Source organism: Amia ocellicauda, chromosome 11 (assembly GCF_036373705.1).
Source record: "Amia ocellicauda isolate fAmiCal2 chromosome 11, fAmiCal2.hap1, whole genome shotgun sequence".
In the NCBI taxonomy this organism is placed as follows: Eukaryota; Metazoa; Chordata; class Actinopteri; order Amiiformes; family Amiidae; genus Amia; species Amia ocellicauda.
Window position 1 is genome coordinate 34660767 of NC_089860.1, and position 11810 is coordinate 34672576.

The following is an 11810-nucleotide window of genomic DNA, read 5'->3' on the forward strand; positions in this document are numbered from 1 at the left end:
ATGTTTTCTATTTTTATAAATTAAAAAGTCACAATATGCTTTAAAATATAAGAAAGTCTCCCAATTCATCATATCACCTGTTTTCTTAGCAGACACCCTTATGCAGGGTGACAATTGTTACAATATATAACATTATTTTGACATTTGTACCCATTTATACAGCTGGGCATTTAGTGGAGCAAACTAGGTAAAGTACCTAGTGTCCCCCACCTGGGATTGAAACCCACAACCCTCTGCTTGAGAGTTCAGAGCCCTAACCAATACTCCACACTCAATTAAAAGCTAACTATTTTAACTATATTTAGTTACACCCTGAACATTTATTATAATATAGCCTTTATAATAATAATATTAGCTCATATCAAAATTTGTCCTTTATTAAAGAATGTGAATAGGAAATGACTCCTAGCACACCACCACGTCAGTTTCTCCAATCCTGTATTCTGCCTACACAGACGCCATCGTCAGCAGACCTCTCTCTGTGAAATAAATGACCACAGCATGCAGGGAATACGACTGTGAGTTTTTATTCACAACGTTGCAAAAGTACATCAGCTATTTTCAACTCAAACATTCAGAGTTAGGAGGCGAGTGAGTCTCCGTCGCGTGGGCATCATGTGGGGAGGGCCACACACCACCAGGCCCGTCCCCTCTCGCACAACAGGCCGAAACCCCCGCCACCATACAGGATAAACGCAGGCACCAAAAACAAAAACAAAAACTCATTTTACATATTCCATAACTATTCATTAATCGTCGTCCCCGCCGTTATTTTTTTTGTTACCAAATTAAATACATATTTACAGTTTCAAAGCCAAATCAATTATCTTTTTTTTTCCAGTTTTACAAAATTAAAAAAAAAAAAAAAAGAGAGAACCCTTCAGATGGGTTTCAAATGACAAGAAAATAAAACAACTTTTCATAAGCCCTAACACTACTTAAAAACTCATAGCACCCCAGATCCTCACACCCCCCGTCCGATTGCTCAGATCAGGTGAATTTCCGTCTCTTATCTGACAGGCACAGTCAAAACATTTCTTCATAAAAATACGGCTCAGTGGATTTACGCTGACCGGCTGTGAAATAAATCACAGGTCTGATATGGGGATTTGGATATTCTTAGGTCTATACTTTATATACATTTAATACAGTACAGATATGTCATTCAGTCTAAATTTAAACATCTCTCATAAGTTACTTAAGATTTGTTCTTTTTCTAGAAGATTATATGAAATGTATCCCTGTTATGCACATCTTTGTTAGCGGTGTGCTTAGTTTTGAACTGGATTAGCATTTCTTCTTCCTCGATAAAACACACGAACACATGAAGCAGGGGAGAGAATGGGGAGTGCGTTAAAAGTAATGGCCAAGAACGCTGGGATTGAAAGACTCGATTCATCTACAGGAATATGTGAATTAACGGTCCAATTAATGGAATTAAGGAAAATGTAAAAACAAACAAAAAATCATCATCTAAGGAAAAAACACAGAAATCAAACTATTTTCTTTTGCGGATAAACTAGCTGTGGCAAACGATACTGAGACCAGTTAAAACATGACCCTGGGTTTCTTAAGGAGCACTCTTCTGCCAGGGTATTTTTTCTTTTCCACGGTTAGACGTAGAACGGCCACGATGAAGTGCATTGAACTAAGAGATGTGTGAAACGTTTTCTTGTGAAGCAAGTTTAAAAAGAAAGAGAGAAAGAGCAAGAGAGAGCAGAAGAGTGCGGAATGGCCAGAGGAAGAGAAGTCAGAGGACCTGGAGGAGTCTCCGGGAGCCCTTTAAGACCCAGCCCAGCAGGGGCCCCCTCCTCCGGGGCCGTCAGTCTTCTTTGGGACCTCTGAGGGCCCGCAGGCGCTCCAGCAGAGGGGGGTGGGAGTAGTGCCAGGTGGAGAAGAGCCAGTCGGCCACTGGGAAGCCGAGGTTGTCCTTGTTGAGCTTGATGAGGGCGGAGTAGAGCTCAGAAGCCTTGCCCATGTTGCGGGCGAAGGTGTCCGCCTGGAACTCGAACCTGCGACTGAGAACCGTCAAGCAGAACGACAGCAGCTGGGGGGAGAGAAGGCACATTCGTTAATACGGGTTGGGGAAAATGTGCAGATGGAAGGACAAAGACACACGTAACGTAGTTCTCATCTCAGTGAAGTCCTCCTCAGAGAGGCCACTGCAGCAATTCACCTCATTGTAAGGAGAGAAGATGAACTGGAAGATGATCATCAGGCCAATCAGGGTGGGCTGGCTGTCATGGAATCCAAAGGCGGTGAAGAGCTCCTTCCGTCCAATCAGAACCGCGAAGAGGAAGAAGCACAGGAAGGAGTTCATCTGAAAAGGAGACGGAAGTGAGGGAGTGAGAGAGGGAGGGAGTAGCAGAGCTCACCATTCCAGACCTTTCTGAAAGCACTGAAGCACTGAAAATTAACCTAAAACAACAGTACAACTACACCGGAAAACGGCAGACAACAGACATTTAAGAGGTTACCTGGCTGATGACGATGTTCTTCACCGTGTGGCCCAGTTTCCAGTGGCCCAGTTCGTGGCCCAGCACGGCCAGGACCTCAGGGTTATTACAGCCCTGCTTCTTATTCTGAAGGAGGAGAGAAGAGAAGGGAGAAGCAACGACACATTATCTCCAAGAGCAACAACAATGGACTTCTGTTCAGTTCAGTAGAGACACCAGAGGCTCTCAGAGGCCCCTCACTCCTCATCCCCTCATCCCCTCATCCCCTCCCCAACCTTGGGCTTGGCCTTGGTCTCGGCAGCGTCGTTCTCCTCCGTGTGCTCCGGCTCTGGCTCCCCAGCCTTGTTCAGCGGAGAGTAGTCCTCCAGCAGCGTGTCGAAGAGCACGATGCGCTTGTTCTTGAAGAAGCCGTAGAAGTAGGCGTTGCTGTGGGACGAGCGCTTGGAGCCTGGGTTACAGAGATACAAAGCGTTGTTCAGGCACCTCGGTCGAAGGCAGCGGGCCAGGGTTTAGCATTTGGGGAATATCCCAACTCATGGATTTAAGAAGGACACATAACCATATAACCATGACCTCAGACAGCAGAGGAGAGGCAACTTAAACCAAAGACCCCCCAAGATTTATTTTCTCCTCAACTGCCATCCTATACGAGTTTTAGTTTCTCTCTCCCTCTGTGCCTAATGGTTTATTTGTTTACTTGTCTATTTGTTGAGTTTGAATCTGTACAGCACTGTGAAGGGCGCTATACTAAATCATAATGGATTGATTGAAACCGATCATGAGTGGACACCATGAAACAACGTGCAGTAGAGCACAGCCCAGGACACGACATGAAGACACTTCCCAGCGCAACCGTCTCACCTTCCACCACGTAGACTTTGGTGAGGGGGAACTCGATGGACCTCGCCATGGCCTCGATGTCCTGCTTCAGGTCTCCATCGGGCAGGGGGGTGAACTTGTCGAACAGCGGGGCGATGTAATCAGCGTAGATGGTCACCAACACCTGTGCGTGGGACACAAAGACAGGACAGGATGAGCCACTGGTACACATGGAGCTCCAAGAGGCACCAGCATGAAAGCCAGCAAAGAAACAGGAGGACCTTGTGGCGAAAACACAGGCAAACAACAAGACAAACGTCAGGTCTGAAATTATCGAATATCAGAAGGAAGAAGCCAAATGAAGGGCACAGGACAGTGACGCATGTTAAGAAGATTGCCGAAGAACTATTTCCAGACTGGTGGTGACAGGTGTTGGAGAAGTCCAGAACAAACGCCATCTGTTTGCTCCTTTAAGACCGATTCAAATTTCACACACAGCACGAGGTGTTAAAGAAGACGTTCTGATCGGCGGCTTTTGCCTTCGATTTCAATTCGCTTGCTTATATAAATGACCGCACTCCCTCAGCTTCTGTTCTGAACCGAAACATACGCTCATCCCCGAGTACGAGGCCAGGCCTAGACGCAGAGACACAGAGGGTCTGCAGCTCACCAGGGAGACGGCAAGGGTGAAGAGCCAGGCATAGATGAAGAAGTAGTCGCCCCCGATCTTGATGATGTAGAGGAGCAGCGAGGTTACGGGTAGCAGGATGCACTGAGTCACCAGGAACTTCTTCACCGCGTCCTTCAGGAAAAAGCCCAGCGTCTGAAGGAGGAGAGAGGAGAGAGAGAGAGAGAGGTGGGGGGGAGGCGGAGTAGGTATTGTGTACAGAGAGGACAAGGCCTAGACCAAAATGTAACCTACTCCCATGGTCGCATTTTGATTTATTATTAGTAGAAAGTGATTTGAGCAAGCCTGAGACAGTGGGCGGTGCCACCATGTGACGATGCTCATAGTGGGAGGAGGTCAACTGCGTCCAGGACATTGTTGTGGCGGAAGGCTGTGAGGAGAAGGAGCCCTGGGGTCCTCGGCACGTACCTGCTGGTTGAAGCCGTGCTTCTCCTCGATGACGAAGGTGTTGTAGATGCTCCAGGGCATGCCAGTGAAAGCGCTGAACAGAGTGGCCAGCAACAGAAACATGAGAGACTGGGAAATCTGAGAGCACAAACACCAGCCATTACAGGATCGCCTTTCACAGCTTCTCACCCAAGGGCAAACTGTGGTCCAATTTCTCAACCACCAGCCTAACAAGTTTTCTAAACCTAATATATATTCAGTCAGAGGTCATCTCCTCACCTATATGGTCTCCTGCTAGATTTGCACCTTCAAAAGGTGAATAATTACTTTAGGATTAGTCAGACACACGTTGAGTACCCGAGGGCAGAAGATATTGCCCTTATAGAACATTCTGACCATTGAGAGAGAGAGAAAAACACCTCCTATATACGTATAACTTCTGATCTTTCTTAGATGCACACTGTAACATGGTAGGTGTAAAGTACAGGAAAGGGGAAAAGTCCTAGAAAACGTACCTCATACTCGGGTCCCAGTCCTGCTCGTCCAATGAGCAGCCCAGCCGTCCTCCACAGGAAGGGGATGCCTCCTAACAGGAGAATTAGCTGTACGAACACAAGGGCTCCTTTTAACGGCAGGATCAACGTACAAACACGCATCACACGGCCACCCAAATACATGACTTACTAATGTTCTGACTGAGAAACTGGTTCAAGTCTGTTGTTTTTAACAAATATTTTGCAAGTTTTAAATGGGTTTCCTTTCAGTTAGCTCATGTGTGAATGACCTGATCAGTGTCTGCAGGCTAGCTGCCGATCAGAGCTATCTGGGGCAGATTTGGACAGTTACCACGCAGCCCAGTGACTTCAATTGTGTGAGTGTCCGTCTCCCTTTGCTACAGGACACGCACACAGAGACAGCAGGTCAATGCTCACCGTCCCCTCCATCTCCGAGTACAGTCCGGACCAGAAGCTGAAGGTGCTCTTGTCCAGCTGGTAGAGCCGTGACTTCTCAAAGGTCTCCGTGTCCATGATCTTGCCCAGCTCGACCGGCACATGGGACGTGGACCTGTACACCTTCCGCTACACAGAACAAGGACGACACTTGACATCGTGGTTCTTCCTGAATACCCATTTCTGTCTCCCTCTTCCTAGGATTTTATAATGGTCACTATTGAAAACCCGACAACAAGCTGCTCAGATCAGTATAGCATTCTCAGTAAGGTTTTATTTATTTATTTATGAAGGTATTAAATAATACAGGACTCGGATTGGTGGAGAGTCTTGTGCTCAGGATGGGTTGCTGTTGGACTGTATGCAGCTTCAAAAACAAAACGTTTCAGTTGACTGCTCGGCGTGTCTTGGTGTGACATGTCGATGTTACACAACTCAGCCTTGTGCAAATAGAAAACCAGGGCGGGCTGGGCATGTCAACACAATGCTGTCTCTGTAACTCTGCAGTGTTTTGTGTGTGCAATGCAATAAAGCTGTGATTGCAAAACGTGCATGCATTTCATCCGAGAGCAATATTGTTATTGTTCTTTGTTTGTTCATTTGTTTTTTTAAGGAAATAACAACCGATTGGGTTGCACTGATTTAGGCGGATTTAACTACCAGCACCTAACATTGTAAATCAGCAAATATTTAAAAAACAGAATAAGACCATTTTCGTAGCAACACAATTAACACAATATTTCCGCTTCGTCCTTTTGTGAGACGTTACAGTCCATTGTAAGAGATGCATAAAGGGCCAACATGGAGCACATGGTGAATTCTCAAGTGAAACAGTTATAAATGACAATGATTATAGTCAAATGAACCCAGTGCTACCAAATGCACGGTCTTTCATCCGAGGAAACAAACGCAGGGGCTGCACACACTCGTCGAAGTTACTCTGGGGCTTCACATGATGCATCAGTTAAAATGCACAATGGACGCGGACAAGGAAACAAGCCGATGTCGGGCTCTTACCTGTCTGTGCGCCAGGTAGGCCTCCCACAGGTACACGGTCCATGAGAAGAGCAGCACCGAGTAGAAGATTTTATATTCTATAGAAAGTTCAGACACAAATTGCAGCATCTTCCCCGACTGGCTGCACTTCCCGATCTCCTGCAGAGGCTTCAAGTTCAAATCCGGGCAATCTTCGGATGGACAGGTTTTATTCGCCGGCCTTTACTTCATATATACAAGTGTGGTCTGGATATGTGTGTATTTTTCAGAGCTTCGAATAATGCGCTTCTAATGGCAAGTAATGACAACTCATGCTATCCTGTCCCCTTTCCATTCATGTGAACCCGTCTGTGCACCCGTCATTGTCGTCCCCCGCCCAGACCTAAAACACCGCCGTTCCCACACAGCCGTTCCGCGCCCATCGATTTGTCACATTGGTAATCACTATTATTATTATTATTATGATGATTATTATTATTATTATTATTATTATTATTATTATTATTATTATTATTATTATTATTATTATAGTGGTAGTAGGAGTAATTGTACGAATAGGAATAGTAACAATAATAACACAAACAACAACAATTAGTATTATTATTAGTAGTATTATAAAATATAAGCATATAGGATACAGCTTGTTGATAACACATTGAGGTAAAGCTCATGTAAGGGAGAATAGTGCATTATAATCTGCGGGGTTGTGCGTCTGCTGTGGCCCCACCAGCGTCCTCAGATTTCTGTATTTATTAATAAAATTATGTTTAAGACCCAATATTTGCCCCCCACAATCACACTCATACTTTAAGAGGGGCATTTTTGTAATGTGTCATACTTAATAGGACAGGAGTTCCCAAGGTTATGGTGATAGGGGGCCAAATCGAACCTTTTTATCCTATATGTTTTTGATAGGGAACTTTAATTCACTTTCACCCCAAATTACATGGACAATAACGGATTAAAAAAAATATATATAGGAAATGGTCAGAAGAGGGTTGATGGTGGACTTTGGGGGGGCGAATTGGGATCCTCTACTAGGATCAACAGAATAGGCCACATATATAATCCAGATTCAACCTATATATTAAATAATTATTGTATCCTTGCTTGTACTTCTTTTTTATTATTAGTTTGTATTTCACTTGAATTAGTTAAAAAATGAACAAAGAATAACTCCGGAAAATGTGAAAACATATCTTTCAAACGGGGGCATGACATGTTGTGTGTAACTGGGCGCTAGTCTGTATTGTATGGACATGCGTGTGGATGAAGCCCCTCCCTCGGCGCTGCGTGGACAATGCCCCCCACGCGTCGCCAGGCAACAGGGGACAGTTTGTAACCAAACTGATCCGCAACATGGACGAGTATCAATCCGCAGAGGAGGTAACGCACTTATGCAGCATTTATTACATATTTCATATTTTAGGCTACCCACCTACAGCGTCGTTTTAAAAGCATGAAGTTTTGAACTAACTAAACGGACCTGTTTTACGCACTATGTCCAAAAAAGGCAACTTAACGCTGAAATCAGTGCCTGTTGCCACTGTAGTGACGTCACACCTGCAGCGAGTCAATATACAGTCTGTTCTGCGGGATACCTAAAATAAAACTGAATTACATGCGATATTAAAAGGCGCTGCTTCAGCCCGAATAATGACCCCGTTTTCCCCAACCGCGTTTTTAAGAAAGTCGACCCAAACTCGAAGCGGTCTGATGTCCCAGTCCGCAAACTAATCTCGCTTGTTGAGCCCAAAGGAGGTCTGAGGGAAACGGTGACGCTTTCTCCTTCATTGTGTCTTACAGACTGCCTTCGTCGTGGATGACGTCAGCACCATTATTAAAGATGTAAGTATATAGATATATATTTGTAGGTGGTTTGATTTTTAAAAAGTGTTCTGAGTGTAAATCTTTACAATACTCACTCAAGCCACTGTTTCATAACCATGATTATATTGTAGTATAATAGTAATATATAATGTACTACAGGTGGACATCCATGGCACAAATTCAAAATGCCAACCCAGTAAACATACCGACGTTTGCCCAATCACACATATTGTATATTGGACCTGTATTGTTCGCCTTTATTGTTGGCAGAAAGTTGTGAAGATAAAAATAATACTTTTTGTGTTGCTTGACCAGCCCTTTTTGTATGTCAAATTGTTACCTGGTTATCCAATTATGACTTAATTGCTGATTCTTGAATCTGTTATTCTGTGCAGTATATTATAATTATCTCACAGTTGTATCCTTTGTCCATGTTGTGTTTGTGCACGTTTTGGCTTTTTATTTATTGATGTGGGCTGATTGATGCTGTAGTGTCAAAACCGTTCAATTTAATCTAAAACTACTTTGTCGGGATATTAATGTTAAAAACGTTATTCCTTAAAATATGACTGTAGAATATGTTGATTACCACAGTGCTGAAATAACTTCTCTTTATTTTGCACTTCTCGTAAAACAGAAAAGGCAAACATTTTCTTTCTACATACAACATAAATACGCAATACTATGGATGGATTTATTATTATTAGGGGCATATCAATGCGTTTTGTTGACTTTTTAAATGTTCCTTCAACGCTCTATTTATTGATGCAAAGATTATTTTGTATGAGAAGCCAAATGTAATTGAAACCAACAGGCGTGGGTCCCTTACCACACTCTTGATGTGTATTGTCTTATTTAACTCTTACATACACATTAAAGGGATTCTAATTTAAAAGGCATTACTTGGTCATGCCTATGTTCACTGTATGATGTCGTCAGATCAGAGTTTTTGATTGTGACTGCCCGGGTTGTTACATTTATTTAACCAGACAACCGATTCCTGATCTGTGAATGATGTACATTCAGGTGTTAGACTATCTTCACAGTTCCAGTGGTTAGGGATGCTCCTGTGTTTAGTGAAACCCTTCTGGATGCCCCGTACAACACCCACAATGTCACCCTTCATCTCCTGGTCTTAGGCAGTCGAGGGCACCATAGGGGCCAGTGCATACCAGCACAACCGGGTCAACCAGTGGACGTCCAGCGTCGTGGAGAGCAGCCTCAACCAGCTCACCAAACTCGGCAAACCTTTCAAATACATCGGTGGGTCTTTGTGCTGGACATTTAATATTGACAGTTAATATGCCTAATATGACACAACACAAGTAATTTCACCAATGCATAACCATCTCAACATGACCCCAGTAGATTTTCAGATCCTGGACACCTTTCGTGCAGTTCTTAGCAAGACTGAAATAGCCTGGTGCAATACCGATGCTGTATGTGGTGTATTTTTCTCTTTAATGCAAGTCCTCTTCTTTAAAGAAAACCACAGATGTGCCCTGACTTCATAATGCTGAAAATCACAAACGGGCTTCAACCTGATAAAAAAAAAAGTATTGGGTTTCCATAAGCATGGATGTGTCAACAGGACTTGAACGCATTATTTGCATTGGGAGAAAACCACACCATGTAGAATATTAGTCTATAACACTCACATCAGAATGATACTTAGATCTGTGAAAAATATGTAATTTAAAAAAGGTTTTAATCTGAAACTGTAAAACATTGCTCGTTGCGTTTGAGGTAGTTTTGCATGGCCTAACGCCCTATAGATTCAAGATAAATACATAGAGAAAGCCCAGCTGTATTCAAAAGAACCACGTTGGGTTGTGCAGCGATGTTCATTTTCACTGTGTTTCAGTGACCTGCGTGATTTTGCAGAAGAACGGGGCTGGACTCCACACGGCCAGCTCTTGCTTCTGGGACAACACCGTGGACGGTAAGGAAAGGACGATCAAGTCCAAATCACCTTTTTTGACACTGGTGGCAAATTATGTATCATTATTTTACTTCTCTTTATCTCCTTAGCAGAGAACTAGGTTATCAGAAAACCATCCAAACCCTTAGAGGAACAGACCCACAGCCACAAGAGGGCAGTACAGCTGAATGTATATTTGACCCGTGTGTGTAGCATCCAGAACACAGCAACACAATGTAGCAGAAGCCTAGGAATCTCACAACAGAAAAAGGACTTGCAAAACAATGTAAAATACACCTACAAGTTTCCCCTAAACTGAAACCTGCCAAAGTAACGTTCTAGAGTTTTTCCACAACTGAAAACTCGAGAACGTCTTTTTTTGTTCATGGTTGCTCAAAAGAACCGCTGCAGAGAGGAAGTGAGTGCTGTAGGGAACAGAGGCAGCAAAGGCAAGGTGTGTGGTAGAAGATAACCTTTATATACAAAAATAATCTCGTGGAGAATGAGAACCGAGAGATTTCCCTTTACCGAGCTATTCTGACATCAGGAACTGCAGTTGCCAAAAATAAATACCACCTTTACTGATAAGATTGTGATATCCGTCTCCTTTTTCTGCAGGAAGCTGCACAGTGAGATGGGAGAACAAGACAACCTACTGCATCGTCAGTGTCTTTGGACTGGCAATTTAGGGGCAGCTTCCAATGGTGGTGCAGATATTCAGTGAGGAATATTTGTACTACATTTGATTAAGAGTTTTATAGAGGGGACCCACCTAAACTCTCCTATTTGATCACGTCAATCCAGTGATTCTTTAGCTGCACTCTTCAAAACAGCTCAGCACGTGCACAGTCCACATTTCTCAGATGCCACTACTTGATTTTATTGTTTCATTTTAACGGGGAAGGATGGCAAATGTAACCTTCAATAAAAAACTAATTTGCAATTAGTTATAATAAATGTAATTGTTGAATTTGGAACTGCACTGCATTTCTTTATTTCTACATTTAATACAAAAATGTGATCCATGTTAAACTCCAGAGGTCTAATAAAGTAAACGAACGGTTAAAATAAAAAGTCCTGAACATTTGAAGAACAGTCTAGGGTCTGACAAAGCCTGCACCCACCCTGTTGTCTACTCTGGTCTGCTTATGCTTTCTTTCACACACCATTTACTCAAAATCTATTTACCCTGACTGGGGATTTCCCCTGTACCCAACACAGAATATAAGGGACATTCCTAACAGTTGTCAGCTCAGTTTCTGTCACAATAATAGTCCTCCTTATCTCTCTGGAAGAAAGTCTCACAGCAGCTGCTCGAAATCGAAAAACAAGCCACAAGCCATCCATCATATTCGGAGATTCTTGAGAAGACTTCCTCAGTTGCGTCACGGACAGAAATCCAGTTCTGTCGATGGGTCTTCTCTCGCATTTTCTGGGGCAGCGCTGCCTTCACCACAAGCGCAGGAGAAACACTGGCAGTACACAGCGCCACGTTCATTTATGAAGACCAGTTTAAAAACAACAAAGTTAGGCAAAACTGACAACAATAACACCATCAAGAATATCCTAACATGAGCTTTTACTCTCAATCTTAAGTGACCCATATAAAAATCCCCTGCTGAAGGTCTACCACCTCCACCCCGAGAGAACCGCAAGACACATTAAAACCCACAAGAGCTTCAGCAGCTAGAAATCTTCAGAGCTCTTCACCTGGCTTGTTGAGGCGGGTGTTACAGGAGTCAGGATGCACATGTGACAGGACA

The 11810-nt window shown here is 43.5% G+C and overlaps 2 protein-coding genes across 3 annotated transcripts; one reads left to right on the forward strand and one right to left on the reverse strand.

Moving 5' to 3' along the window:
* Positions 1-511: 511 nt before the first annotated feature.
* zmpste24 (zinc metallopeptidase, STE24 homolog) lies at positions 512-6667 on the reverse strand. The gene is made up of 10 exons (XM_066717618.1): positions 6318-6667; positions 5283-5429; positions 4866-4952; positions 4372-4488; positions 3946-4098; positions 3318-3459; positions 2732-2904; positions 2478-2582; positions 2177-2320; positions 512-2047 (listed from the first exon to the last, which is right to left on the reverse strand). The coding sequence occupies exons 1-10, from the start codon at positions 6423-6425 to the stop codon at positions 1823-1825; spliced, it is 1401 nt and encodes a 466-aa protein (XP_066573715.1). The 5' UTR covers positions 6426-6667; the 3' UTR covers positions 512-1822.
* Positions 6668-7612: 945 nt separating this feature from the next.
* dynlt1a (dynein light chain Tctex-type 1a) lies at positions 7613-11024 on the forward strand. Of its 2 annotated transcripts, none has more exons than XM_066717620.1 (5): positions 7613-7682; positions 8103-8144; positions 9266-9389; positions 9991-10068; positions 10666-11024. In XM_066717620.1, exons 1-5 carry the CDS (start codon positions 7656-7658, stop codon positions 10734-10736), a joined length of 342 nt encoding a protein of 113 aa, XP_066573717.1. In that variant the 5' UTR covers positions 7613-7655; the 3' UTR covers positions 10737-11024. The 2 variants fall into 2 exon arrangements, with proteins under 2 accessions (XP_066573717.1, XP_066573718.1); XM_066717621.1 differs by lacking the exon at positions 10666-11024 and adding an exon at positions 10158-10657.
* Positions 11025-11810: the final 786 nt, after the last annotated feature.

Bases quoted from the DNA above. Each gene is read 5' to 3' on its own strand.
- dynlt1a (XM_066717620.1), top strand. From the start codon at position 7,656: ATGGACGAGTATCAATCCGCAGAGGAG. The intron at 7,683-8,102 runs GTAACGCACTTA...TGTGTCTTACAG, and splicing joins AGTATCAATCCGCAGAGGAG to ACTGCCTTCGTCGTGGATGA. The intron at 8,145-9,265 runs GTAAGTATATAG...TCCTGGTCTTAG, and splicing joins TCAGCACCATTATTAAAGAT to GCAGTCGAGGGCACCATAGG.
- zmpste24 (XM_066717618.1), bottom strand. From the start codon at position 6,425: ATGCTGCAATTTGTGTCTGAACTTTCTATAGAATATAAAATCTTCTAC. The intron at 5,430-6,317 runs GTAAGAGCCCGA...TGTTCTGTGTAG, and splicing joins CCTACCTGGCGCACAGACAG to CGGAAGGTGTACAGGTCCAC. The intron at 2,905-3,317 runs GTGAGACGGTTG...TCTGTAACCCAG, and splicing joins CAAAGTCTACGTGGTGGAAG to GCTCCAAGCGCTCGTCCCAC.